The 26,155-nt window shown below is 35.8% G+C and overlaps 1 protein-coding gene across 2 annotated transcripts in view; it reads right to left on the bottom strand.

The window, feature by feature from the left end:
• LOC132132263 (ephrin type-A receptor 5-like) overlaps nucleotides 1–26,155 on the bottom strand; it is a 99,162-nt gene that overhangs the window by 24,733 nt on the left and 48,274 nt on the right. The window contains exons 6-8 of one of the 2 annotated variants that reach the window (XM_059544634.1): nucleotides 9,414–9,538; nucleotides 3,646–3,805; nucleotides 2,757–2,862 (exon numbers count right to left, since the gene is read on the bottom strand). In XM_059544634.1, coding sequence (XP_059400617.1) covers nucleotides 2,757–2,862; nucleotides 3,646–3,805; nucleotides 9,414–9,538 — 391 coding nt within the window. The remainder of the gene's footprint in view (nucleotides 1–2,756; nucleotides 2,863–3,645; nucleotides 3,806–9,413; nucleotides 9,539–26,155) is intronic. The other variant, XM_059544635.1, reaches the window with a different exon arrangement.

The raw sequence follows: 26,155 nt of genomic DNA, 5'->3' as shown, positions 1-26,155 counted from the left end.
GTTCTCCAGTCAGCCTGCAGTAAAAGGCTTCTGACGGTGCCCTTGCAGCTCATTCATGAACACGTCTTGACCTATTAAGGCCAAGAAGGCTATTAACAACCCTGATTGCTTCCTGCAGGAGAAAGCATGCTTCAAACCCATCTGTGACATGAAAGGTGACAGAAGTGTAAAGGCTGTGGCCTGCTTGATACACTGATATACACTTTAAGAGTAATTGCCTGAAACGGCCGCACTCTTGAGGGACATCCTAACCCTTGCTTAAACAATTCAACTGCCTTTCAAGTAGCAATCTCGAGGCTTCTACGCAATTCAGCCAGCTGATGTCTGTTTGAGGTTTTGCTCTGGTGCCAATTGTCAATCTCGAGGAGGACTTGACAGCATTGAATTAAAGGCTATGGCTGGGTTCAGGGGTGAAGGCTGAGGAGAGGTGAACATTGTTTGAGGTTAGCATTGGCTAGTTAGCCCGTTCTCCACGGACATGCATTCAAACCCCTTGCAAAAGTTTGCTTAATTGTATTACATGTGCTCTTGTAGTGTATTTCAAGTATATTGTATAAAAATACTTGCATGTAATATAATATTAATAAAATAAAAGGCCATTTAAGAGAGACACTTTCATGATTTTCTTACCACACTTAAGTACGCTTTTAAAAGGCATTAGCGCCACCTATCTCTCAAATGGACCATTGACATTCCTAATTGAGATTGTAGATAGAGCGTCAATGGTCCATTTGAGAGATAGGTGGCGCTAATGCACTTATAAGTCTGTGTTCCACCATAAAAAAAATACGATATAAATACTAAATAATCATTTTGTGTCTGTACATATCAATGTATTGTCACGATCCGATTTAATTTGGCTTTGTTTGTGTATGTATTATTTATGTTTTATTATATGTTTTAGCCACGATTCCCATCCACTTACATAATAAGACAAATAGACTGGGATGGTTTGAGCTAAAAATCTCAGTTTGTGTTTACTGAAGAAACAAAATCACCTACATATTGGATACCCTGGGGGTAAGCAAATAAACATCACATTTTAATTTTTGGGTGAAATACCCCTTTAAGTTACATATAAATGACAATATAATTAGTTACCTTTCAATGGCCATGTAGAAATAATTGTGAAGACTTAATTGAATCATATTTGGGTCAAAAAAAAAAAAAAAAAAAACACTGTAAAGTTCATCTAATTGTATTGAATAGATGGAGATGTTAAATCAAACTTTTACAACTTCACATATAGCCCCTGGATGCAGGAAATTATTATTATTATTTTTTTTTTAGAGAATCTCTCTTTAAATTTTAAACTCAATATTCCATCTATTTTACTTTAGCATAGCATTTTCATAAACGCAAACGAAAATGAACAAGTTTACATCTGCACCTACTGCACTTCCAGGATAATTCCAGTAAATTGCAGACTGTTTATTATAGATAGACAGAACAAGGCCCTGTTTGTTTCCTTTAGCTAGCGAGGACAATAGCATGCATAACTGTCTCATTTTAAAATGTTGTGGCTGAAATGCTAAATAGGACAGTGTGTATGAAACAGGATATTGTTTTTGGCTCCTTGTCTTGCTTTGCCATTGTGTTTTGTGATTATGGAAACACCGCTCCCATTATTTACATTAAGACGCAAACAGGACCATATTTTTCCTACTGTAGAACTGTGGTCAATGATCAGAGATGTAGATATGGATGCCTGGATTTCCTCTCTGTAACCAGCTCAATACATGACCGAGATGACAGACAGCTTAATCCATTTATATGTTCAAATATATTCACAAGACTGTGAATAAAGTGGTGATGGTGTAAACCTACATTAAATAATTATGTCATTCTCATTTTACCTTTTTTTTTCCTCTTTTGTATGAACCTTAGTTTCAGGCAAATACCACCGTTATTATTGTATAATAAGTACAATTTTGAAAGTCATGAGACCGTCTTCCAATAATATAAAAATCCTCCAGTAATTTTAAAACTTACCACAGTCTAACTTTAGTAATAAAAAAAAAAAAGAAATGTTGTGATTTTCGTGATTTATTTGTATTTTTATTATTGTATCTATTGTTTGATTAAAATAATGTGATTAGATCTGACAAACATTTTTGATAATCAGTTAATTTGTTAATTATATCTTCAATTAATCAGATTTCTTTTTTTTTCTTTTTTTTTTTAAAGCCATATTTATTTATTTATTTGTTTGTTTGTTTATTTGCTTACTTCTGACTTATTTACTCAAAAAAAAAAAAAAAAAAAAACTATTCTACAGCCCGATATTGTCCTCCAGGGATTGAAGGATGAATACATTTAATGTTCTACAAACTGTATATTAAATGCAGCAAAATGCATATTTTGGTTCCTTGAGCTGTGCTCCTTTAGTGAAGTTTATCAGATAAATGGAAATACTCACATGATTTTCTAACATTTTCAGACAAGAATCCAATCGTAAGATGTAATTTTTGTTCTGAGGAAATCATGTCTCAAATGCATCAAATATCACACATTTCTGTCTAAGCACCTGACAGGGCAAGCCATGCTAAATACTTCCAGTATGAGTTTGTTTGAAGCGCTTGATATAAAGCATGTCTCATCATTCATTACTGTAGCAGCTCACTTTGCAAGCTCTGTTTTCCAGATGCATTTTGTCCATAGAAATGCTAATTCACTACTTTAAAGTATCATGACAGACTGAGATTTTCTGTGCACAGCGCACAAATGTGATAATGCCTGTTATGGTGTCTTCTTACCTGCCACTCATCAGGAAACCTGTGACCAAGGCGATGAGGATGATGGCCACAGTGACAGCGACAGCGATGATGGGCACCTGACCCTGATCACTGGAGGCCGCTACTGCTGGAACACAGACACAAGAGAGACAAGAGCACGGCTTGAGAGCAGCTCCGTGCCGTTTCATCAAAATCACTACCTTGTTTCCTGCTAAATTCATAGATAATTACTTTAACTGTACTGTGAAATATCAATTATTACACACAGCCAACACTATGTAGCATATTAATACAACATTTACAGGATTTGGAGAGCTCATCCTTTTGCACGCTCTTGTAATGTGCATCAACATTCAACAAGTTTGTGTGTCAAGTGTTGAGGTACAATCTTCCAAAACGTCCTATATGTCTTTGCTTTGTAGGTGATTGCACCTTCAGATACCTGTTTGGATATTTGTATTATTATTTTTGTGTGTGTATGTGTGTGTGTGCATAAAATAACTATAATAATCAATAATCAAAGTCACAAGCATAGCATTATATATAGCATTTTCTGCATATTTTAACCCTTTGCAATAGTGACTATATTATTTTGAGATCCATATTTTCATACTGGTGATAATTGATGGACTCATACAACTACCTACAATTAATATAAAGGGTAAAAACATCCACTAATGCTAATATATATATATATATATATATATTGTGATGAATTATGATGAATTATAATTGTTGTGTGTTAGCTTAAGCACATTGTGATTGTCTATACTTGTGAGTTTGATGAAGATCAAACGGTTTTTTTATAACCAATCAATGTAGAAAACCAATCAATCCCAATGGGTTCACATACATTTTCTTGCCACTGTACATATATCAGAGTCAGTTCATTGTTTTGTGTTTCACTTACAGTACGGGCTTGTTTCAAACTCAAAGTGTCGACTGAACCCTCCGTAGCCCGCAGAGGTGCGAGCTCTAATTTGAAAGATGTACGCCGAGGAAGGTTTAAGGCCGTCTACCAAAACATCCGTCTCCTTTGACTTGATGATGGTGTAGCTTGTTTCCTGATCCTACAGAACCACCAGAATGAAAGAGAAGACAAAACAGTCAGAGAGGGAGAAAACGAGGGATAAAGGCCTCACATCTCATGAGAGAAAAGCAAAGTGTGTGTGTTGTGGCCAGTAGTGAGGATCGGTTTCATGGTCTTCAATAGCTTTGTTTTAAAGACCTGTGTTAAGTGCTGTGTCCATTAGCTTTCATACGAGTGGCTGTGGGTCGTCATTGCTTTTTGGTTTTCTAAGTGCATCATATCAAGGTTTCACAGAACAGTCCAAAACACTGAGGTCATGAGGAGCAGATACTCCTTTTCAGCCATATTCTGTCTTTAAATGGCTCAACAAAGCAACCGGCAAACGCTGCAAGGTGAGGAGCCATCAGAGACGGCAATCGGAGAGCAGATTTAGTTTCGCGCTTTGTGAGGGTTGTCGCCAGTGGGGTGGTAGACTGAGACGCCCAACAACAACTCCGCTGCTGGTAACATCACTTCATTAGAGGATGAATCCTGTCATCATTTGCTCATCATGGTGGTGCACAGATGCATTACTTGCTGTCTTCTGGAGTAATTTTGTATCATATGCTGGTCGCTCTTTTCCATGCATTTACAGTGACTGGGGACTAGAGAGGTCAGGCTTGAAGAAGGACACCAAAGGCCAGATTTACTAACATTTTACACCAGCACTAATTGGTGCAAAAATGCTGTCAGGATTTAGTAAAGACACAAGTTTTTACTGTGATGCAAAAGACACACACTTGGCAGAACATCTGTGAAACAAATTTCATTAAAGTCCTTTAGGAAAACTATGGCTAAAAGCAATGTAATACTATCAGAACATTATCATAAACATAGTCTAAACGACTTCTGCATTGTAATCCAAATCACCAGATGCCAAAACCTGCTTTGTGTGAGGAATATAACCAAATTTAAGTTGTTATTCGTCAAACTTAATCTATAGTGAGCGGTTAAATGCTGGAACTGGATCAATAAATCACTTGAGGAACAGAAGAACGAAACATTCAGACTGAGTTCTGTGGATTTCATTCAAAATATCCAAACTAAATAACAGAGATGGGACCAAGTCACACATCTGCAAGTCTTAACCTTCAAGTCTCAAGTAAGTCCCAAGTATTTTTTTCTTGGGCAAGTCAAGTCAAGTCAAGTCAAGTCAAGTCACAAGCTATGTCAAGTCAAGTCAAGTCCTGTAGTAAGTCAAGTCATGTCCAAGTCAAGTCACCTTATTATTGTAATTTTACCTGCAGAATCTGATCTTAATAAAGTTAAAAGACAAGATATAAGTAACTGTCAGTAAATTAAAATAATTTGGATTTGCATTGTAAATACTCATGTTCGGTAAAATACATCATGGAATCAAAAAAAATTTTTACTTCATAAAATTATTTATTTTTCACTTCTGCCAACAGTGTTTGAAATGTTTTACATTTTCAACATTGAGTCCATAAAACAAATAACAGCTTAACATCCAACAGACTCCTCTCTGAACACCTCTCTCTCTCTCTCTCTCTCTCTCTCAAACACAGTTTACATACAACATTAAACTTTGTTACATTTCTCCTATCTCTCTCTCTCTCTCTCTCTCTCTCTCTCTCTCTCTCACACACACACACACACACACACTCAGAGTATATCCATAAGTCATTACCTCTTTTACAAGGTATTGCACTTGCAAAATATAAGATTCGAGAGAGTCTTGTCTGCAAGCCGAGCACGATGTGGCCTATCAGCTTGCGCAAAACAAAACACATCTTCAGCACAGCGGCTCATTTGCATGTGTCTGATTGGCCAATGCGTTCAACAGACATGTCTGTGATTGGCTACAATGCTCAACGCTGGAGCTAATGGAAGCGACGCGGTCACGACGCGCACGCGGTGCGACACGCTCGTTTTTTCCATGCTAAGCATGGTTGCTTAGCAACGGCAGATGCCTCAGGGCCGCAGCTGCCCGAGCGCTTTTGGAAAGGAAGGAGAAAGCTGCGCGCCTAGCGTTTTCCACACGTTTTTAGGCGCGATATGTGAACGGCCCCTAAAGAAAGATTAGATGAATGTGATCATTTATGTTTGGGCCTTTTTTGTGCCTGAAATCGCTGATACAACCTTTAATGGCTACATTAGCTAACTACTAACTAACCAGATAACGTTAACAAATTGACAAGCACTTACTGGGCAGAATGGCTCTTCAGATGACGGACAAAATTGGAGGTTGTCGTCTGGCTGTCCGAGATTTGTATGTTGCATATCTTGCAAAGTGCTGTTCTTCTTTTGCCATCTTGCAAAAAATTATTGAAGACAAAAGCGATGACCCTCGGTACCCCTCCGGCTGACATGTTGATGTGATGTGATGTCTGATCTAAGTGGGCGTGGTGTGCGTAAGGTACGAGAGGGCGTGACTGATGATAGTGTCCTGATCCAGTCATGACAACGCTATTCTCAGCCTGCGCTTCAGCTGAGTAATCAAATTTATTTTTAAAAATAATTTATATATTTTATATTCAAACTGAAAACATGATGTGATTAATAATCAAGTCATTCAAGTCATCGTGTCTCAAGTCAAGTCCCGAGTCTTTAACTTCCAAGTCCGAGTCAAGTCTCAAGTATTTTATTTTTTGTCAAGTCAAGTCAAGTCACAACTCATAAAAATAGCGACTCGAGTCGACTCGAGTCCAAGTCACCAAATCACAAGTCCCCATTTCTACTAAATATTTGTTGATAAATTAGATACTTCTTTAAACAAATCTTAGATACTCCTTTAGTGCTTTTTGTTGCTCTGCAACTGCAATGGAAAAGAATGGCCAGTACATTATAGTCTACATTTTCTCTAATCAAATGTAAGCAAATTAGTGACACTGACAATACCAACTGACAAGGTCAGATTTATGGACCATTTAGTTCTTTTAAAACATTCTCAAATGACGCTGTAAAACATGATAACTAAATTTTCGTCATGTTGACTTCTGCAAAATGTAAATAAATAAATAAATAAATAAGCAAAAAGATAAATTTTTTGACAAAAACTGTGATTTGTTTTTCAGGTTTATTTGATTATGTCTTTAAAATTCTTTTGCGATATTATAAATGTTTTTACTGTCACTTTTATTCAGCAAAGATGCATAAATTAATTTTCTTTCTTTTTAAATCAATCTTACAAAAACTTTTCAAAGGGCACTGTATCATGCTTTCCTCAAAAGTATGAATCAGGATACCTGTTTTCTATGGAAGCATATGGGTAGCAATATTAAATTTGGAATGTAATATGCAAAATGACAATGCAATATGTAAAATGACAATGCATTTCTGTATTTACATTTACATTTTCCAATACATTTGTGCAACGTTTGGTGCAAAATGAAAATGAAAACTAAATTACATAATTTTAATTTGCCATTTCATACACCAGTTTTAATATGTAAAATGAATGCTAATTTTAACGCTTTATAAGTTGCAAAATTAAAATGAAAATGTATTACAGAAATGATTAGATATGTATAACATGTTCAAGCAAAAACTGTGGCAAAATGATCATTTAAATGCTATTTTTTTTTCTTAAATGCATTAACACTCACAGTCAAGACACTTACGATTGCATTTTCATTCAGTGTCCCGCAATGAATGTAGCAAAATTCAATGTCCACATTGAAAATGCATTTCGCTGCTTTCATCTGATTGGTCGAATCGCTCCACCTACAGCACAGTCTTTTCATTCTTTCAGACAGAATAAGAGTCAGTGCGAGTGAAGCACTGTAATGTCTGAGACCACCACTCACTGTTAATTAGCATAATATTTGAATCAGATGATGCTGGGCACATAATTCGTGCTGCTGCGACTTGCAAGAGACCCCGTTAAATTATTTCTAGGTTATAGTATTGTATAAATATTGTCCCACTGATAAAAACAGTGCAAATAGTTCTGTCTCCTTGGATAACAGTGAAGTGGCCAGTTATACAGCAACACGAGTCAGACGAGTCTGAAGATCTGAGCTGTATTTGGTGAAACATTAAAGTTCTAGTCTGTGTCAATTACTCTCATAATAAATAATAATGATAATAATAATGTTACCTGTATTTTTCGGTATAAGTTGCATCAGTCCAAAAATACGTCATGACAAGGAAAAAAACATATATAAGTCGCATTTATTCAGAACCAAGCGAAAACATTACCGTCTACAGCCACGAGAGGGAGCGCTCTGGGGTAGGCTACAGGAGCACTGAGCAACACTATTTTTATTTCAGAAATGTAACTATATTAATTTTTACAATTATTTATTAATATCACACACACATACCTAGTGCCTTATGACTTAAAAGATGAGAGTGGTAAATGTTACAGACATGGAACTGTTCAGTCTATTATTGATTTTTATTTCCACTTCACTTTTATCCAAAGAGAGAGAACTATTTGCACTGTATTTATCAGTGGGACAATATTCATACAATACTACAACCTAGAAATAATTTAACGGGGTCTCTTTCAAGTCGCAGCAGCACGAATTATGTGGCCAGCATCATCTGATTCAAATATTATGCTAATTAACAGTGAGTGTAGTTTCAGACATTACAGTGCTTCACTCGCACTGACTGAAAGAATGAAAAGAAAAGGTGAAGGTGGAGCGATTCGACCAATCAGATGAAAGCAGCGTATCAGCGCCGCCCACAAGTGCGAATGAAATATTGAAGCCATAAACCAAAATGATCAAAACGTACACGGGCCAACTGTCTTGTCCATGTTCTCTCACTTGAATCCTCTTCTTGAGATTTGAGTCTCTGACCTTCTGCAAGCCCCGCCTTGTTCACGCAGTGATTGACATGGCGCGAGGGGGTGGAGTCGTGATCGGCTCGGAATGCATTTTCATTGTGCACACTGAATTTTGCTAAATTCATTGCGGGACATTGAATGAAAATGCAATCGTAAGTGTCTTGAATGTGAGTGTTAATGAATTTAAGAAAAATAGCATTTAAATGATAATTTCGCCACAGTTTTACCTTGAACATGTTATTCATATCTAATCATTTCTGTAATGCATTTTCATTTTAATTTTGCAACTTATAAAGCGTCAAATTAGTATTCATTTTACATATTAAAACTGGTGCATGAAATGGCAAATGAAAATTATGTAATTTAATTTACAAATTACAAAAAACACAAATTTATTGGAAAATGTAAATGTAAATATAGAAATGCATTGCCATTTTACATATTGCATTGTCATTTTGCACATTACATCCCAAATTAAATATTGCTACCCATATGCTTCCATAGTTTTCATCACTGATAATAATCAGAAATTGTTTTTGAGCAGCAAATCAGCATATTAGAATGATTTCTGAAGGAACATGTGACACTGAAGACTGCAGTAATTATGCTGCAAATTCAGTTTTGATCACAGGAATGAATTATAATTTAACACACACTCACCGGCCACTTTTTTAGATACACCTTGCTACTGTAGTACAGTGTTTTTTATCAAATAAATGCAGTCCTGCATAAGAGACCTCTGACCTGTACTGTACTGTACAACTCTCTAAATATTCTAGTCTATTCTTTCTTTGTTTCTTTTGATTTTGGCGTGAAATGTAACCTGTGCATGTTTACATCATGTGGTATTTACCTTCTCAAAATACTTGATCTCATACTCCAGGATGATGCCGTTGGGTCGGTCGGGTTCCTGCCAGGACACCGAGATGCTATTCTTTGCCGTCTTGCCTTTCTTCACCACGGTGATAGGAGACGGAGCTGAGAACAAAACAGTTACATCTCAGCTTACTTTTCACCTCAAATCAAGCAGAAAATGTATTTTCTTGCTTGATGCAGTAAAGCCCTGATGCAATGTGCTGTAATTGTCATTTGTAAGTTTCCAAGTCTATATATTTGAGACTTATATTTGATAAGTCTAACCCCTCAGCAATTCCTAATTGAATGAAAATATCATATTGTGCTAATTACTTGAATGAGTTTCATATTGTTCAGAGGAAAAGTGATCCAGAAATATGAAATATTCTACATTTCAGTGGTAGAGACAATCAGACAGAATGTCTTTCATCTTAACTCGATGATCGCTTTGAGAAAACGCTTTGAACGTGGATTCAGGCAATGACGTACTTCAATGTTTGTCCAACCTAATTATTGCAGATGAAAAATGCATGGTGTAATCCGTCCTGATTTACCTTCTTGTCATAAAGTCCCAGACATTACATCACTCAACAAGTATGACATTATTTTATGGTTAATATAATTTATCCATAAAACACTGATACTACTTAGAATAACTTTGTTAAATATTCACAATGTTAGATTATAGTTTTACAATTCAAATGGAGTTTTAACTGCATATTAGTAAAAATAAACCATTGCACATATTTCATTGCGTAAGAGTCATTTTTATGTATCTTAAATCACTATAAAGTATAACCTGAAGTGGCTACATATATTTATATAGATATTTAGTGTTTTTGCATACTTTTTTGGCTGTTAATAAGGTATTAAGTTTTTTTTGTTTGTTTGTTTGTTTATTTTTTGGGTGTGTCTTATGCAATGATTCATATATACTGTATGGCTACAGTGCTAATAATATCTGGGATATTATATATTATAGGCCTATACTTTTGAGACAAACTTTATACTGTTACTAGTTCCTGTTGCACTGTAGGGATTAAGAAATAAGAAAAAGATCCTAAAACTCACATCCTGTGTAGAATAAACACATAAAACATATTGCAAACTAAAACTTTAAATTCAATTGTTGATTTTCTAAATTCTCTCTCTTTCACTCCTCAGTTTTCCTCCCATATGGCTGTGTTTGGTGTCACTTATAGCACACATAAAAAAAATAAAATAAAAAATCTATCTGTTTATATGTGAAGTGCTGATATCAAACCCGGCTTTATATTCCTTATATATGTTTAAGTTCTCTGGATGATCCCTCAGGCACTGATCCAATAGCTCAATAGAAGCCCATGATAGGAAAGCAAAGAAAAGCCTTTTCCCCATCCTCTCTTTCCCAAACAAAGAGTAACTGTATCCTTTTTGCTCAGACAAAACTGTAATCATTCCTATCTTAAAAGCCTGAAACGGTATACTTGGCAACCTGATCTTCAGGCCTTGAGGAGAAGAGAGGTATTGTGGAGGGTAGATGGGCCACTTAAATGGTCTGGCAGCCTGTTAAATGTTTGACTTTCAGTCAGGCTGGAGACACGGCCCTTTGAGTTATTGATTCTCAATAATCTTTAAGGTCAGCACAGGGAATTTTGATTTATATTGGTGATGGCAAGAAACAAAAACAACAGCAGGGGATCCATCAAACAAAATAGTCATGCTGTGTGACAGTGAGTGAGAATATATATCCAAATACACGAAAACAGGTAGGCATGCAAAATCTTTGGCCACGGAATCACAGTCCCATAGATTTACACAGAATCTGAATGCCTGAAATCATATTTTATATTCTCATGAGATTATCTCGTAACGTAAATCTATGGGATTTCTCTGCTGAAGTTTAAAAAGGTAACTCACCCCAAAACTGCATTTACTTATCCTCTTGTCATTTAAACCCATTTTCAGAATGAATATATTTTTCTAATTAATTTCTGTGCATCCATTAATGGACACCAACATTTTTAAGCTTCAAATATATACACACACGTCAATGTCTTGGACTTATTTTTCCTTGTTTTACCCGTATTAGTTCCTGGTTCGTTCGAGTATCAGCTCTATCCCCTGACCAGAGTCGAGAGATGCCTCTAGCCCCAGACCAGCATCAAGAAAGATATGTATTCTCCATGTCCAGCCCAAGGAGGGTACCAGTCCCCAAGTCAAGCCCAGGTAGGGCCACAGCTCCCGAGAAAGTCACATGATAAATAAACTGTATTAACTGTGGAATGACATGAAATGTCCCATTAGATCTAATGCAGGTTTGTAACATGTAGAGTATTTTGGCCTGATTTGATCATACTTTCAGTAACATATAAGTGTGAAGCCCTTTTCACCATATATGACAATCCATCTAATTCCACAGATATTCCCCTAAAAACAACACAGAAAATATAAACATTTGTGCAGATTTAGTGCAGACCTGCCAGCACAAAAGCAGTGAAACATTCCACTGTGTAAAATGTCACACTATTTTAGCTTTGTGAGAGATTTAATCTACCACACTTCACAGAGTACATTGTGGACCATCTAATAAGTGTGATAAAGTGTCTAGATACTGTTTGTTACAGCTTGAGTTTCCGAACAAAAAAAAAAGTTGTCAATAATTCACAACAGTTTACAGTTGTAAAACAGTGAGTTACAAAACACAGTTAGCTATATGCAAAGGTAATAAAGTCCTCGACAGACTCATAGTGCAAAAGTCCTGCCAATGTGCCACCTCTCAGTTCATTAACAGATGGAACGGCAGCATTCTCTAGGAAGCGTGTCAGAGGAAGTGTGATGATAGAACTCTTGATTAATGCCTCCAAATGGGAAGTGTTACCTTCATCTAGTGTGAGAACCTTCAAACTCGAAAGGCTTGATATCTGTGCCAGCCGACAAAACAGCACTCATGTAGCAAGCTATTTTTGTATTTTTTTCACACAACCCGAGCCACTTTAGCTTGGTTAATTGCAGCTGCCAACACAAATCCAGCTTAGCGTGAGCAGCATCAAAAATCGGCATCACTTCTTGGCTATACAACACTGACTCCAGGCAGCACTGGTTTATGTGTAGGTGAAACCTTCTAAGCAAATATTTGCATGTAATTTAATTGAAGTTAGCGTGCCGGGCCATGGTAAGAAAGGTCATCTCCTCCGCTCCGGCCCTGAATGACTGCCAATGCCAGGATCTTAACAGGCCGTGTGTTTCTTAACAAGTGTTGTTTGGGGAGCACTGCCGAGAAACAAGTGAAAAACCCCTGGCAGAGCAGAGCGGCCCATCAGCCAAATCTAGGCCTGAGACATAACTCCTGCCAACAGATGCCTGTGCCAGCCAGAGTCCTGACCTGAGAACCATTAACTACCAAACACAACCTTAACTCTTTGCCAAACAAATCTGCCCTTATGAATAGCATCTGTCTAGAAACAAGAGTGCAGATTCTAGGACGTTTGTTTTCCATAAAAAAAAAAAACAAATAAAAAAAAATAAAAAAATAGATTTGAAACTTGAAAACTTAAATTGTACTCAAATTATCTATGTTTCATTTACGACTACAAAATCGTATTTATATATATATATATATATATATATATATATATATATATATATATATATATATATATATATATATATTAGTCGACATTATCAACAACGTCAACAACAAAAAAATTAGACAATTTTTTTTGTTGTCAAGTAGTTGTTTGATCTTATAAGACCTTATGTAAAAACCTGCACTACTGTGGTTTGACCAGTGTGGCGCTGTAGCGCAAGACTGTAATGCAGCCCTCCTGGATGCAGCTAAAGAGAAGAAAACACAGTGCTTCAGTTCAGAGCAAATGCAGCCGAAGCTGCTGAGTGATGTTTGGATGAATATGTAAATATATGCTGCATTCTTTCCTCTTAATAACAAAATAAACACTACAAAAACTGACCACAGTGTGAAAGCAGCAGTTAAGAAAGCATCTGATTACAGCAATGTGGATGTTACACAAGCTCTGCAGTTCGGGACTCCAGTAAAGTCCAGTCACCTCACGTTTATTTATATACTCTAACTTATTACTTTGTGCAATATATAGGCTTAAAGGGTTAGTTCACCCGTGAATGAAAATTTGTCCATCTTCTACTCACTCTCTAAGCATCCTAGGTGTATTTGACTTTCTTCTTTCAGAATAACCCAATCGGAAATTTATATAAAAATTGTCCTTGCTCTTCCATCCTTTCAATGGGTAAGCGGGTGTTTGTTGTCAACATTTCAGAAGACATGAAATAAAGTGCATGCATTTGTAATAAAACGTCCCATAAAATTCCCCTGTAGTGAATCAATGTGTTTTTGTAAGATAAATATCCACATTTCAAATGCAATAAACACTTTTTTCTAACATCTGCTGATTGTAGGACATGGAATACATGCAGGCGGAAGATGGATGATGTATGTGTCTTGCGCACGCCTCTGGGAAATGTAGGAGCAAAGGAAACAATGTTTCCTTACTTTAGCACAGGAAAACCAGTCTCCTCTTGGCTTATTTCAAAATCATCTGTCGTTTTTCTTTACAAATCCTTGTTTTGTGCTTCTAATTCGTGACCAGCGTTTTGTTTTGTTCACTCTCAATGCTCGTCACTAACCACGCAGCGCTGACGAACTATGACATCCGCCTGCATGTCGTCCGGTTCCCTACAGTCAGCAGAAGTGTGAAAAAAAGTGTTTATTCCGTTTGAAATCTAGATATTTATCTTTATTCACCCCCTGAGCCGTTTGTGGGATGTTTTATTACAGATGTGCACACTTTATTTCACGTCTTCTGAAATGTTGACAACACACAACTGCTTACCACATTGAAAGGCTTGGAAGAGCAAGGACAATATTTAATATAACTCTGATTGGATTATTCTGAAAGAAGAAAGTAACATAAAATTAAACATTAAACTAACAGTTTAAATCAAGCAGCTTTACAGTATTAAACATGAAAAACCAGAGTCCGTGTCACTTTCAGTTAGAATTTCAACCTGATTTTCTGTTATAAAACAGCTCTCCAGTGTGGAGCTAGCTAATAATAAAATATATTTATTAGTGAAAATTTCAATAAATTTATAGTTTAGTTTGCAGATATGAAAGCTTGAACTACCTCAGGACTGTTTTGATTCTCAGTACCCTACAAGGTGTTTTAAGAGAGATTATGTTAAAAATAAAATAGCTTAAGATAAAACTTCTTATCACTTACCTTAATTTTGTTTCTTATCCATATGACTTGGAGGAGATGCTTGGCAGAATGATTTGTCATTCAGTTATTTTTTATATAGCTAAATAAATGGTGAATAAGAGGGGTTCTCGGTCATCTCATTTTGTGTGCCAAATATATGAATTTGTACAAATTAATTGTAATTAATAATTATGGAGTCAATTTAACGCCGTATATATACGCAAAAAATAAAGTTAAATAAAGTTTTGCAAAAGAAAAAAACATTTTGCAAATGAAAATTTAAGTATTGAGGAAAATAAATTTGGTTTTTGCAAACAAAAATAAAGAATTGCAAAACATAAATGAAACAGCGCGAAAGCAATGATTTTGCAATACATATTTTCCATGGTCATATCTGTTAATTTATCTGCAACGCTGCTTTTATTTTGCGTGTCAATCTAGTTTGAGCTTGCAATGCCGTTTTTCCTTTGCTCTTCATTTTTCAGCACGTCTCTCTTTGTGGCACTATTTTGACGTGGGGGTGGAGTCGAGGGACGGGGGTGTGTACAACATGCCTCCCTGGAAGTGACGTCATCGGCCCGAGACGCAGCTCACTGATCCAGGTCCTGTCATGATGAGCTGAGACTTTCGAGTGGATCGTTTCTTTTTATTCAATAGCATTAAAACATTCATGTTTTTGTTTTATTTACTTTATTAACAAATGCATGTGTATTAGCAGCGTTGGCTCAAGTTAAAGAAGTTGTTAACATGAACATCTGCTGTTTATTTCTCTCGATGTGCACACTTTTATAGCAAAATGTGTATTGTTTCATTTGGTTAACTGCAAGTGTTTGTTTAAAATCTCTTACCTTGTGGAAGGACGCCAGCGCACAGAAGCGTTCTTTGCTCACATTAGTTCAGAGTTACTGCTAGTTTTAATGTAAAATAATGCAATTCACTTCATAAACTATAACTTACATCATTAAAGTGGTCTACGAATCAAGTTTCATCGCGAATTCATTTTTCATTTACATAACTACTGGCATAAATTAAGAAATGACTGTCATTGTAACTTTGTAAGATATTTCTTTTAAGATGAGTCTTTTTGGTTTAGTTTTGTCGTGGCCACGAGATATTAATTCTTGGGAACGTGATAATGTCGTGGCCACGAGTTTAATGAATAAAAAAACCAGGGTGACCAGAACAACCTGAGATTATCAGAGATTGATAAAATATTTTTTATCCATCCAACAGTCCGTTGATCATGTCTTTTTAAGTAATATATGTTCATATAAGGCTATTATTATTTTTATCATTACTGTATTTTTCGGACCATAAGTCACACCTAAGTATAAGTCGCATCAGTCAAAAAATACATTATGGCGAGGAAAAAAAAACAAAAGTCGCACTGGACTATAAGTCGCATTTATTTAGAACCAAGAGAAAACATTACCGTCTACCGCCCTCTCGCGGCTGTAGACAGTAATGTTTTCTCTTGGTTCATGTCAAATTAATTTTGATAAATAAGGTGCACCTGACTTTAAGTCGCAGGACCAGCCAAACTATGAAAAAAAAGTGCGACTAATAGTCCGGAAAATACGGTATATATAATATATCCAAGTGGATGTTGAACACTGCTGGTGGTTGAGGAGAGACCCCCCACAAGATTGTACAGCATTTTGGGTGGACAACAACACACAATAAAGCACTATATTGCATCATTCATTTATTCATTCATTGATTCATTCAATATCAATTGATTTTAATATTATATTAATTAGGGCTATATTTTTATATTTATTGTTAAGCTTATTTTCCTCTTTCAATTCGTTTATTGCTTACCTAATTAACGTTCTGTGATAAATTAGTGTTTTCATTTACAAATGAAACTAGCAAATTATTCATTTATAATTTTACTATTTATTATAATAGGGTTAGGATATTTATATAGCTATTGTTAAATTCATCCTCTAAAGTACACTTCCAGTAAAAAGTCCTGTCACATAGCATAATCAAAGCTTTATTGGCATGTCTGGCTTTTATAGTATAGGATATTATTTACAAAACTCTTCAGGGCTGCGTTTTCCTCTGAACTAATGTAGACAAAGAACGCTTCTGTGCGCTGGCGTCCTTCCACAAGGTAAGAGATTTTAAACAAACACTTTCAGTTAACCAAATGAAACAATACACATTTTAATGCTATAAAAGTGTGCACATCGAGAGAAATAAACAGCAGATGTTCATGTTAACAACTTCTTTAACTTGAGCAAACGCTGCTAATACACAGACATTTGTTAATAAAGTAAATAAAACCGAAACATGAATGTTTTAATGCTATTGAATAAAAAGAAACGATCCACTCGAAAGTCTCTGCTCATCATGACAGGACCTGGATCAGTGAGCTGCGTCTCAGGCCGATGACATCACTTCCAGGGAGGCATGTTGTACACGCCCCCGTCCTTTGACTCCGCCCCCAAGTCAAAACAGTGCCATAAAGAGAGACGTGCAGAAAAGTGAAGCGACAAGGAAAAATGGTATCGCAAGCTCACAATAGACTGACACACAAAATAAAAATAAAAGCAGGAAAATATGTATTGCACAATCATTGCTTTCGCGCTGTTTCATTTCATGTTTTGCAATTCTTAATTTTTGTTTGCAAAAAGCTAATTTATTTTCCTCAATACTTTGATTTTCGTTTGCAAAACTTTATTTTCTTTTGCAAAACGTAATTTTTTTGCGTATATATATACAGCGTTAAATTGACTCCATACATATTACTTTCAAAACCTGAAGTGATTGCCATAATTTATTTGTTAGAATATGTATAACTAAATATTTTAACTAATTGCAAAAGCTGAATAATCATAAATGTCTACTGATTAATCAGTGAAATAATCAATGATTAGTTGATTAACCATTCTAATGATCGTTAGATTAATCGATTATCAAAATGACACTACAAATCCAGGCTAATTGGAAATACATGCTGGTGGTGACACAACATTGATAGTATGTACATTATGGAAAGATTTGTGACAGTTTCAAAATGAAAAGTCCAGTGAAATGCATGTTCAATATGTGGCAGTGGCACTTTTTATTATGTTGGTACAGACATTTATTGCACCACTTTTATTATGTTGCTTCAGGAACATATTGCAGTTGTTCAGTGTTGCTAAAAGTTGAATGCTCTATCGTGTTTAAAAATAACAAACTCTACACCAAACCAAACCCTAAACCTACCCAATAATTTTAACAAAAGCAAATGTTATTTAAAAATACATTTGCTTATGCAACCATACTATTTTAACTTCCTTCTATTTTGGTTTAAGCTATTTAGTTAAACTATAGTTTCACAGGATTCATATTTGAACTCTTCACCTCACAAGTGCAATGCTATATCGCGAGAGTTACCAAGCAAACCCATACATATGAAGCTGTATTTTTGACTAACATTTAAAGTATCAATTTTCATGCAAACACATTTTTTTAAGTCATAATATTGTGCAACGAATTGTGCAATTTGTACAGTAAGGGAGGTTTGTTTTTTTAATTTAAGTTTTGCAGAAACGTAGGTAAAGGCACTTTGTAACATTGTATGTGAGAAACTGTACATGTTAAGCAAGCATGTTTTGATATTAGCACACTTAGCTGTATGTGTATTGCGCAATATAATGTGACACACTACTGGTTGTGAAAGTGAACATGTGTTAATGGAAAGCTACACCATTTAAAAACAAGTCTGTCAACTAGTTGAAAGTTAGTCGCGCTTCTACTTTTAGTTACAATAGTAAATCCCTAAAATTGACCAGGTCACTATCTGCAGAGACTCAAACGATCCAGTGACGGAAGTGCTGAGTTTAGTAAAACACAAGTGCTCCAAGCCGCATGCCAGAAGAGCTTTGCTGAGAGGCTTTGAGAATACTTAGTGTCAGAACTCTTTTCAGACCGATGCGTCATGCACTCATCTGTCAATGAGAAAATAGTCAAGGCTCACAAAATAATTCGTTAAAAAGAGCTCCACAAATGTCTCCACTCATGCGTCTGTCGTCATTTATCATGGAAAGCACTTGTAGGGTTGCCACCCATCCCTTAAAATACGGAAACGTCCCGTATTTGAGAATAAAATAGCACGTCCCGTTTTGAATCAATACGGGGTGGGGTTTTGTTCTGTATTTTTGGATTTGTCTTCAATGCAGTATCTCATGTAAATCATCCCACCGGCATTCTGTGAAGACTCGTCCTATTCAGCCCGATTGGGTAATACACGCTGCCATCGTTGGATTGATTGGTTTGTTTCAGGTTCACGGCCAATCAGAGTCAGAGGAGGGCAGGTCTCTTGGCAGAGAGTCGATTTGAAAGAATGGCGGAGGCTGCTCCAGATGGCTCCAGTTTATTACGGTTAAGGTGTACAGTCAAACACATAAGCATTATTTTAATAAGAGCAGGCAACTACACTGCGACCAAAATGGTCCCATATGTGACCTTTTGATATGACATTGCGACCCTAATTTTTATGAGGTCGCAAATGTATCACTGATTATTTTTGTACCTACCTTATGTTTTAGGCAATATGCTATGATTTACTATGATCATTTATTAAAACAGAAAAGTGTATTTTAAAAATATGCTTTATAAGGTGCTCTGAGCATTCAACACATCAAGTTGTCTTCAGCCCCGCGATGCGGGAAAGCTGAACTGAGCAGCTGGTGACTCGCGCGCTATGTTCGGTGCACACGAGAGAGCCACGTCGCACAGACAGCAACACTGAACCAAGCTCTCCTTCAGGACGTTCGCGTCCTCCTGCACCTGAACAAACAAATATAAATCGCAGTTTAAACATGCAGAAAATGATGTGAAAGAACTCAATTCAGCACCGCGGTGTTCAGGACACACGCAGAGACGTGTCTTAAAGTCTTCTTGCTTTTTTACCGACAAGTAGGCCTCCATACTAAATATGTCAAAATGACTGTTTTGGAAAGTTTGTTCGAAAAGTCTGTGGTTATGTCTTAATTGAAAGTAAAAAGTTGGAAAGAAATCGGATGTGTATCCCTATAATGGATGCATTGTCTCTTAAAGTGACCGCGCCTAATTTACTAGCTCTGCTGTCAGTGTCTTTAATAGTAATCCAGGAAAATGAAAGTAAATCACTCACTGCTCTTGATTGAATTACTTTGTAGTTTTAACAAGAATTTATCCACAGTCAAACCAAAAATCAAATATAATTGATTATATTGTTTTACTGGTGGGTGCAGGACTCTAGTTAAAATATGTAAGTGAGTATAGCAATACTGCGAACTGTGAAATATTATACCCAAAAATTCTTCATACTGTAGACTACCAGTGAAATAAGTGTTAAGTGTTTCTTTCTTTCATTTCTAATGCAACCTTTTCACACCACAGACTGAACAAAATTAAGCATTGCTTGCTTGGTAATTGTTCAACAAAGTATTAATAGTTGTGTAAATATTGTCATACTGACAGTTTTCTGAAGTTTTGGTTGATTCCACCACATATCTTTCTATCAAAGTTGTCTGACATTATCCAGATGAATTTGTTCTGACAGTTTAACTCTGAGTTCTTGTCATATTTTAATATGAATTTCTAAACTATAACAAATAAACTGTGATAATTTGAGAAATGTTGAAGGTGTCTGAATACATTTTGGTTTGACTGTGTGTATTTTATTTTACAGTGAAGACTATGCAATGCTTTTTTAAATTAGTTTACAAAAAAAATAAAAAGTAAACATTGTATAAATAGCAAAAATAAATAAATAGAACGAACCTACAGTAAATATTAAACCATTTCAGACAGGGCCCACTGTAAAACCTGCACCAGGGCCCCTCTAACCCCAGCTGCGGCCCTGGGTTTAGGTACCAATGCACTGCAGTGTGTACTGTAAGAAATAAAACAAGAAGGCATGTGGTTTAAAAGATGGCAAGCAAAATAAAAAGCACATTTGAATGCAATACAGTTTCATTATTATCCAGAGCGGCTTACTATAAAAAAAAAATTGCAACCAAATCATGTTTTGCGCCAGTAACTGAAAAAGTTATATGCGCAAGTGCCACCAGTGAAAAAGGTTAGTGTAATTCCCTGCTCTAAGAGACAAGAGAGGTATATTTAATAATAAAAATACAGTGCCTATGTGAAGCAAATAAACAACTTAACTAATTTAAATGAGTACATTCTTCAATAGGCTACTGTAGAATTAACAATAGACTATATACGCCCCCGGCGTCCCTTATTTTTCAGTATTGAAGGTGGCAACCCTAAGCACTTGAGAGGCACGCCAATGCTACACGCTAATCACTCGCACCTGCAAACTATTCAGTTTGTTTTGAAATCCCGCTCGAAACCCATCGACCCATACAATCTGCTCCCAGTTCTAAAAAATCCCTCCACTTGTGAAGTAAAAACAGAATTTATGTCATCTACGTCTTTGTAAAGATTTACATTAGCGAGCTAGCGTTCCGCACACAAGCTTTGTTGACTGTGTGGCAGCTCGTCTTGTGCTGCAAAAATTATCATTTTACTTGTCATAATTAATAGTGTTTTAAAGAGCATAATTCCTCTGTTGATTTGAGAGTAACTTAATGAGCTGAGCAGATGTTGGAGTCGCCTCTTCAGAGGAGAAAAATGGAGCCTCACAAGCCCAGTGAAATAAATTAGCACCTTAAGACTGTTTCTGTACGCCTCGTAACCGCATCTGCTGCGCTTTTGTGACAGAGATGCATCGGCACAGAAATAGGCACAAATATGATGTTAAATATTTCTCCCTAAATTAGAATGCAGTGGCTGTGCGTAAATGTTTGCAAGAAAGGCCTAAGAGCTAAGGATAATGGATTGGGCAAAGTGAAAATGAATGTTTTAGGCTGACGGCACCTGCGTCTGTTATTGTGTTGCAGCGCTGTGGGTGTGTAAGCTGGAGCGACTCTTCCCTATTCTAATATTGATTTATATAGGTCACTAGCAGTGTGAAGTTTTCATGGTGTTTAACATTGCTTCGATTGTCAAAGCATTCAATAATGACAATAAGAATCTGACAGACCAATGCAACACAGCCAGGAGTATTTATTTTATGTTATCAAGATCCTTTTGTCTCTTTTTGTAACTTAAAGAATACAATGCAAATGTTTGAGAATGTATTTCTGAGTCATATTAGTTATTTTACCATTATTATTGCATTGTCATCACAATATTATTATAAAACCAAACTGTGTGATCATATCAAACATTACAGAGTGTGATACAAATCAAATACTGGGCGAAAAAAAAAGAAAAAAAAAAGAAAAAGTTCTAAATCCATAAAACGCATTGCTAATACTGATGTTTGTTTTCCCTCCAAAAGTTAAACTAAATTCCCAAGACAACTGTTTTGCTTTTAACAATTAGATTTAAAATATTTAAATAATAATAAAATAATAGAAAGCTAGAGTATTGCTTAATAAACTGCATATAATATAATAAACCTTTCTCTTTTTAATTCATTGATATTTTTATATGATTTATATACTATTCTATTTATAAATATTTTGAAATTTATTTTAAAATTAATGTAGGCTACTTAATATTTCTTAATATTTTGAAGTTACATAGACATTTTACATTACAATTTTTTTCTTAGTAATGTTATGTGCTTTTGATATTTTTATTATGTATATATTTCTATTTACTTTGTATTTATGTATTTAGTAATAGTAGTAGTAGTTTATTTATGTCAACTTAATTTTTTTTTCAGTTATTTGCCAATGCCACATTTCTAATTTTCACAAAAAAATTTTTTTTTAACATTTTATTGACTTTCTGCTCTAGTATGATTACAGAAAGAAAATTACGTAACACATATATTCACTATTCACTATTTAGAGTTTTCCCTCAATAAACTAGTTGATGTAGCATGTGCTTTATAAGTACTAATAAACAGCCAATATACTAGTAACATGCATGCTAATAAGAAACTAGTTATTTTGAATCGATGATATTTAAACCTTTTTTGTTTAAAAAAAAAACAACAACACAGATTTAATTATGATACCATGACAACGAAAGGTTGTCAGTTTAATATTTTAGACAATATATTAAGACATAAACGCAATGCACTGCATTGTTGGAATGTCCCATAATGCATTTGCTTAGAATTCTGGCCTACAAAAGATCCTCAAATAGAGCTGTGCTTCAAACGAGGGAAGACAAAAGCAAGATAATGGAAAAGTGATTTTCAGTCAGACAACACATAAAAGCCTGTTTTCCCCCTCAATATTTCAATAGCGATTCACGTTCAGACAGTCGAGCACCTTTGTGAGCACATCTGGTCTCAGAACTCCAGCCAAACCTCTCGTTTAGCCTCCAGCCATCCAGATCATATAAAACATGACCACTTCTCGACACACAGACCAAACGGATTATCCTGACCGCAGCGGCAGAGCGCTTATAGTCTGCTGCAACCTGCACTCGCCTTACGGAAAACCTTTCATTTCAAAGAAGCCCTATCAACACTAACACCTCCATGATACACACAACAGACTCAACACACACACACACAAACACACACACACACACGGAGGAATCCCTCCCCGCCATCTCTGCCAAACCACAGCAGTTACAGACTCTCTTTCAGATAAAGCAGATTACGCTTCAGTGTCCATTAGTGTGAAGTGACATTCAGCCAAGTATGGTGACCCATACTCAGAATTTGTGCTCTGCATTTAACCCATCCGAAATGCACACACACAGAGCAGTGAACACACACACACACACACTGTGAGCACACACCCGGAGCAGTGGGCAGCCATTTATGCTGCGGCGCCCGGGGAGCAGTTGGGGGTTCAATGCCTTGCTCAAGGGCACCTAAGTTATGGTATTGAAGGTGGAGAGAGAACTATACATGCACTCCCCCCACCCACAATTCCTGCCGGCCCGGGACTCGAACTCACAACCTTTCGATTGGGAGTCCGACTCTCTAACCATTAGACCACGACTTCCCCACAAATTAGGGTCATCATTAGCTTAATGTAAAGTCAATAGCAGTCAGAAAAGGTGCCACTGTATTGAAAAGGGTTTAGGGCCGGTTACCCCTGTTATCCACACACCCCTGAACTTACATATGTGAAAAAGATGTCACACAACAAACATGAGAAATAGCATAAATTCCACAAATTGACTGGTCAGAAAGCATAAAAAAAAATCTAGATAATAATAATAATAATATAATTTTACTTTATAAGAATTGTCCTTATTTAATTGTAGTATTATTATGCACATTATTCAAAATTAAAATGTTTGTTTTCTTGAGCTTTCCAAAAATCGAATGACTTCCACCATCCCTGAAGTGATTTTCCTTTTCTAATATTATGATCAAGGCCATGTGTGGGCTTTTCTTTTTTTTTTTTTTTTTTTTTTTTTTTTTTTGTAAAGCCCAATATATTATAATATAACAGAATATTAATTTAATATTTCTGAAATCATTAAATGTTAAATAATTTAGAAATTTATTTCAAACTAAATGCAGTTTGTTCAGACGCTTAATTAAATGAAGAGTTTAAGAAGTAGGACCTTATTATACGTAATTTCATCATTTATTCTATTGTATTTTGAAATATGGTTAACATACTGTTGAATGTACTGACAAGCATATATTTTTATATGAATATATTCATAATTACACATTTTTAAAGATGAAACTGAACTTTAGTCCATTCAAAATACATTACCTTTAAATGTACTGAATAATCAAGTATTTCACGTGCATTAATGTATTACTCAACATGTCAATTTATAAATTAGTATACTATAAATATTTGTAAAATGTGGCTTTTTATTTCTTTAATATATAACGTTCATGCCCAGCTTATGCTCAGAGTGGCAGTGTCTCTCAGAAGTCAAGATGGGCAGAGGATCACCAATTCCCCCAATGCTGCGGCGAAAAATATTGGAGCAATATCAGAAAGAAGTTTCTCAGAGAAAAATTGCAAAGTTGAGGTTATCATCATCTACAGTGCATAATATCATCCAAAGATTCAGAGAATCTGGAACAATCTCTGTGCGTAAGGGTCAAGGACAGAAAACCATACTGGATGTCCGTGATCTTCAGCCCTTAGACGGCACTGCATCACATACAGGAATGCTACTGTAATGGAAATCACAACATGGGCTCAGGAATACTTCCAGAAAACATTGTCAATGAACATAATCAACCGTGCCATTCACTGTTGCCGGCTAAAACTCTAAAATTTGAAGTTCTTTTTGGAAAACTGGGAAGCCATGTCATCCGGACTAAAGAGGACAAGGACAAACCCAAGTTGTTATCAGCGCTCAGTTCAGAAGCCTGCATCTCTGATGGTATGGGTTGCATGAGTGCGTGTGGCATGGGCAGCTTACACATCTGGAAAGGCACCATCAATGCTGAAAGGTATATCCAAGTTCTAGAGCAACATATGCTCCCATCCAGATGTGGTCTCTTTCAGGGAAGACCTTGCATTTTCCAACATGACAATGTCAGACCACATACTAGGGCTGTAGTACCCGAGTCCGGTCATGGACTGGAGACATTTTTCTATCGTCTCGGACTTGTCTCGGACTCGTTGCGTTTGCACTCAGAGTTGTCACGGATAAATGGATTTCCAGCACTAAAAATCCCTTGCAGTAGCTCTGCTGATAAATTCGTTTAAAAAATGGCTATCTTTGTACAGCTATGATCAGCTGTTTCTCCATCTTGGCTTAGCTTTCAGTTTTGAACGGGAAAGGATGTGCATGGGCACTTGCTGCTTCTGAAAAGTTTAGATGTTTCTAATTTAATTTTCTAGATTGTGTTTTATTTACGTCTACAGCTAGACAGCCTTAAACTTACCCTTTACAATAATGAAATACTAATTAATGTTGTACAGTATAGCAAGACTACTGATTTCTACTAGTCGATTGTTTTATTTAAAAAAATACTTGAGTTACTCGACTACTCGTGGTTCATGCTATTGTAAATGAAAACACATTAAATAGTTTTTTAATCAATAAACACTCATTTAAAGCCTTATGCAACAATTACACATGTACATTTAAAAAAACTTTATAATTATGACATTACATATTTAAACTTTCATGTAACAGCCACAACATTTTCCGTATCTGCATTCGGACGTTGTACAGTTACTTGATAAGACCGTTATGACTTTTTATCTTTTTTTTCGTAGTTATAACTGAACAAGTATGTAGTGTTAAACTAAAATAATTATTAATTTCTAAAATAATATTTATCATGCAAGCAGAGAGATGTCACGACAATCGTTTAGTGATTATTTGAACACGACTGAATCAATTCAATGTGCATATTTTCATTACGCAGAACACTTTAAGCGAGTCTTAAAGTTTAGTGAACTTGACTAAACAAATGTGCGTGTGCCGCGCAAACTAGCGAAAGGTAAAGATGCAAACATGTAGGCCAAGTAGAAAATGTATCTGTATCTAAGTTGATTATTGGTCTGCTTTTGAGAGATAACATGGTTTAGTTTTTGAGAGACTGAGACACACAGCGCGGCTGTTTAATTGGTGA

The sequence above is a fragment of the Carassius carassius genome, chromosome 49 (assembly GCF_963082965.1).
Source record: "Carassius carassius chromosome 49, fCarCar2.1, whole genome shotgun sequence".
Lineage (NCBI taxonomy): Eukaryota > Metazoa > Chordata > Actinopteri > Cypriniformes > Cyprinidae > Carassius > Carassius carassius.
This window is presented reverse-complemented; position numbering and strand designations above follow the sequence as displayed.